Source organism: Sinocyclocheilus rhinocerous, unplaced genomic scaffold (genome assembly GCF_001515625.1).
Source record: "Sinocyclocheilus rhinocerous isolate Xijiao unplaced genomic scaffold, SAMN03320098_v1.1 scaffold2199, whole genome shotgun sequence".
NCBI lineage: Eukaryota > Metazoa > Chordata > Actinopteri > Cypriniformes > Cyprinidae > Sinocyclocheilus > Sinocyclocheilus rhinocerous.
The window spans coordinates 137020-142162 of NW_015659020.1; the positions used below are offsets into that span (position 1 = coordinate 137020).

At 42.8% G+C, this 5143-nt stretch overlaps 1 protein-coding gene across 1 annotated transcript in view; it reads left to right on the forward strand.

Moving 5' to 3' along the window:
• Nucleotides 1-2943: 2943 nt before the first annotated feature.
• Nucleotides 2944-5143, forward strand: part of LOC107723224 (major histocompatibility complex class I-related gene protein-like) — a 3188-nt gene continuing 988 nt past the window's right edge. The window contains exons 1-3 of the mRNA XM_016531782.1: nucleotides 2944-3184; nucleotides 3442-3726; nucleotides 4032-4319. Of these exons, the coding sequence (XP_016387268.1) occupies nucleotides 2953-3184; nucleotides 3442-3726; nucleotides 4032-4319 (805 nt within the window). The 5' untranslated portion in view covers nucleotides 2944-2952. The remainder of the gene's footprint in view (nucleotides 3185-3441; nucleotides 3727-4031; nucleotides 4320-5143) is intronic.

Here is a 5143-nt window from a genome sequence, read left to right on the forward strand (position 1 = left end):
TGGCCAATTGTGAAACAGCTGTGTCGTCATCAGCGCTCCTGCAGTCGCTCTGAAAAAGCTGCGCCAGCTGAGTCAGCCGGCTGCTCTCGAAACGATATCGCGGTACTTTGATGCCACACGTGACAGTGACGTAGCGTCGGCGCCGGTTCAAGTCGGACAAAATTTCTAACAGGCATGCACTGCTTCAAGTCAGCCGCTGATCGGTTTGCGCGGCGCGGCATGAAGTCGAACGCACCTAAACGCACCTACAGAGTAGCACATGACATGATCACATGAGGGGCAAGGAACACATGACAGGAAATATTTATTTTTATCAAAATAAAAGACCAAAAAACCTAAACAAGAAAAAAAAAACCTCTAAGGGCAGCTCCAGACGCCCTAACCACCCAGAACAAAACCCAAAAACATCCAGGAGGGTGGTAGAGCAGAGGTGGAACGGGGGGAGGGATGGAGGGCCAGGGCCATGCAGGGGAACAGGATCAGAATCGCAGAACAGTGGTGGGCTTGGGCCTGACTGGAACAGAGGGCACAGAGAGGTTAACAGTGGCCTCTGCTGCCTCAACAGGACAAGCAGTGAGATCATGGACGGCCTCCTTGGTCGTGACAGGGCAGACTGTGAGTTCATGAACGGCCTCCTTGGTCGTGACAGGGCAGACTGTGAGTTCATGAATGGCCACCTTGGCCGTGACAGGGCAGACTATGAGTTCATGAACGGCCTCCTTGGCCGTGACAGGGCAGACTGTGAGTTCATGAACGACATCCTTGGCCGTGACAGGGCAGACTGTGAGTTCATGAACGACATCCTTGGCCGTGACAGGGCAGACTGTGAGTTCATGAACGACATCCTTGGCCGTGACAGGGCAGACTGTGAGTTCATGAACGACATCCTTGGCCGTGACAGGGCAGACTGTGAGTTCATGAACGACATCCTTGGCCGTGACAGGGCAGACTGTGAGTTCATGAACGACATCCTTGGCCGTGACAGGGCAGACTGTGAGTTCATGAACGACATCCTTGGCCGTGACAGGGCAGACTGTGAGTTCATGAACGGCCTCCTTGGCCGTGACAGGACAGGCAGAGAGTTCATGAACGGCCTCCTTGGCCGTGACAGGACAGGCAAAGAGTTCAAACCTCGTGAGGTTCTGCAGCTGAAGCTGCCATCTCTGGAGGTTCTGCAGTAGACGCCGCCACCTCTGAGGCAGACTCATGGACACGACAGGCCTCTGGGGCAGACTCGTGGACAGGAAAGGCCTCTAGAGTGCAGTGTGCAGCCTAAACACTCAGGATGGCTAATGCCATAACAGGAAGTACTGAGGATAGGGGAACAGCCTCTGTGATAGCCAGTGCTGAGGCCCTGGGGATGCCAGCTACTCGCACTGACATCAATGGTGGGTCCATCACACTGGCAATCAGTCCTGGCCCAAGCTCCGCATCCGCAGGAGTACTATAGCCCGCCCCCCCCCCAAAAAAAAATCCTATGCGAAACTTGCATGGTATCTGTAGCATGACGAGACTCTGGCATGGCGACTGTGGCGTTACGAGGCTCAGGCGTGGTGGCCATCTTGGCTGGGGACTCAGGTGTGGCAGCTATCTTGGCCAGGGCATGACGTGAGCAGGCCCTGGAGTTGCAGGCATGACGTGAGCATGCCCTGGAGTGGCAGGCATGACGTGAGCAGGCCCTGGGGTTGCAGGCATGACGTGAGCAGGCCCTGGAGTTGCAGGCATGACGTGAGCAGGCCCTGGAGTGGCAGGCATGACGTGAGCAAATCCTGACATGACGGTTGGGACGTGAAAATGCTCTGGTGCAGAGGGTGCAGCACAATTGCGGGGCTCCTCATCCGCAATCCCCACAGTAAACGAGGAACCACTCAACCAGAATGCAAAGTCAATATATTTAGCCAGAGTCCAGTGCTGAGTGTGACGTGGCATTAACTGAGATATTTCCATTGTGAGGCCAAAACGGAAGATGTCTTTAAGTGCCACATCATTAAAGTCTACTAAATGGCACAGTCCGCAAAAGTTGTCCACATAATCCTCAATCACCCGATGGCTTTGACGTAACTGTAGAAGTGCAACAGCTGGGTTCATTCTTTCGGTCGAGTATTCTGTAACAATCAGTCCACTGAAGACGAGTTGTGATGAACCCAAGTGCAGTTTTATTCAAAGTAATCCAAAATACAAACAAAGACTTGCGACTACAGTAAAAAAGCTTTTACTGTTCTAACGTTCAGATGGCTACTCTCGAAACGCTATCGCGGTACTTTGATGCCACACGTGACAGTGACGTGGCGTCGGCGCCGGTTCAAGTCGGACTAAATTTCTAAACGGCATGCACTGCTTCAAGTCAGCCGCCGATGGGTTTGCGTGGCGCCGCATGAAGTCGAACGCACCTTATGACAGGTTCATGAAACAAGGCAAAATATCAAATTAAAAGACCAGAAAACCTAAATAAGAAACAAAACCCAAACCCCACGTTACAGCATGATCCAGCATTCTATATTAAATTATTATTGTACGATATCAAGATACATAATGCATATGTATGGAAAGTCTCTAAGAAATAAAGCAAAGATCGCAACAACAATGGCATAGTTGTGTTAGTAGTTTGCGCTTTACAACAACACTGTTCCTCTTCCAAGCTCTTGTAATTTCGAGACTACTGCAATGTTCTGCTGACGGGACTACCAATTGTGGCCTGGATGAAATTTCAATTTTGCCGCTAACTTTTGGACTACCACTGGAACAGCCCCTCCATATTTCTTTTCACTTTTTCACACTAAAGAACTGAGAACTGGGGACCCTAAATGAGCAGTTATAATCAATCATCATCTTATTGGTGCATTTATTTATTTTTTAATGTATAGTTTAGCAAAGTAATATGCTAAACTATAATGTGTCTGCTAGTCAGAAAATGTTATCCTTGCCCATGTTCCCACAGGTTCTCACTCGCTGATGGTTTTTGCCACATACATTGCTGGACAGACACAGTTTCCCGAGTTCACTCTTGTACTGATGTTAGATGATGTGGAAGTGATGTACTATGACTCAGTATCATTGAAAGCTGTCCACCGCAGTCAGAGTAATTCAAGTGATGACAATGGTGCAGGTAGTATATTCAGTGATATATATGACATCATGAAAGATCGAACATTTTATCTTAAGGACCACCAAAATTGCACAGATGGTAAGAGCAACCCTATAAATTTTGGTATTACCAGCAATCAAAAATTCAATATTAAGAGATTCGTTTATGCGTTTTTTTGGCAACATATCTTAGTGTTACCTAACATTTATCACATTATGAATCATAATAGATTTTCTCAAGCTCTTTTTAGAAGCTAAATTATGATTATAGAAGCAACATTTGCTATTATATAATCATAAAAAAAGTGTTTTATTTGCCAGTGAAAACTAATCTGTTTGATTTCCATCCATTTGAAGGTTTGCATGTTTATCAGAAACGTGTTGGATGCGAATTGCTTGACAATGATCAGCCAGGTTTGTTTCTTTCATGGGATGCTTTTAATGGACAAAATACTGAAGAGTTCACCTTTGATGTGGCAAAAAGAACTATGCAAATTAATTTACCATGGATGAGAATAAAAGGCATGGGTCAGATGGAATGGCTTCATGTGAAGTTTCTGTATGAACATGTTTATCATCCTGTTTGCATGAAGACTTTGCGGGCATTCCTGGAAAAAGAAAAGAACACTGTGATGCGAAAATGTAAGTTAGCATTAGTTTAAATAAAAATAATAGTTCACCTATTATAGCACAAGAGTTGTATGAACTACTTTAGTAATACTTTTTTTTCTTTTCTTTATTAGAGCTTGATGGGCTGTAACATTTTTTATTCCAGGTTTAACTATTTAAGATATAATCAAGAATATGAACATAAAGTAACTCATAAAAGCATATGACTGACAGTAAAGACTAAATGTTTGGGATGCTTTACAAAGACTCATATTACCTATAAATAATTAATGCATTGTCACATTACTGTCCACTGTTTCTAACCTTCCTTTCTAAAGTGAAACCCAAAGTCAGACTCTTTAGGAAGCCTCTTACAGACTCTCAAGGGCTTCAGATCAGCTGTCTGGCCACTGGTTTTTACCCCCGTCACATTAACCTGACCCTGTTCAGAGATGGTCAGCCTGTGGATGATGATCAGATCACAGGAGGAGAGATTCTGCCCAACGGAGACGGAACTTACCAGATGAGGAAGAGTTTGGTGATCAGTAAAGAAGAACTACATAACGCATATTACAAATGCACAGCAAACTACCTAAACCTGGACAACAAATTGGACATTGCTTTTGGTAAAGAAAACTAGCAAACAATCATTAGAACATAATTTTTAACCCGTTTAATACCAAATTTTTCCCAGACATGAAAATATCCAAATTATGTGTCATTAGTAACCCTTTTAAATAATCAATAATTACAAAATTAACATATTTATGCATAAAAATTGTTATATATCTTAGCCTAGCTATTTTAAACTGTTTGATCACATTCTAGGGTTACTATTATGCATAAAAAAACCTTATACAACATTGATAGGAATACTGAGATAAAAGACAAAAAAATACAACCATCAAGGTAATTTCAAAATTGTTACTTTTTTTTTGTAAAATATATAATCACATTTTTATACAAATATTTGTCATATCTTTGTTAACATACTTTACTAGCCTTTCGTTTTGGAGCTTTGATGCAGTCATCAGCTTCTCAAGGCGCGAACAGGAAATAAACTGCTCTGGTCATGTGACAATTTGCACTAATCATGTGAAACAGCACATATTTAAATGAGACCCTTTATTTTTTCCATATTTGCAGGAAGTGCACTAAAACATCAGTCAGTAAGGTTTTTAGAGCTTTATAAATGAAAACCTTTTTTACGGTCACTATTGTGACCGGTGGGATTAAATGGGTTTAAATATATGGGCAACATGTTCAATTCACGTTTATTGAACCCACTTTATATTAAGTGGCCTTAACAACTATGTACTTACATTTAAATTTATAATTTGGTACAATGCACTTATTGTGTACATACATGTTTTTACATTGTACTTATATTTGAAAAATATCTGCATGTAATTACATCTGTAATTAATTTCTGTAATTACATTTATAATTA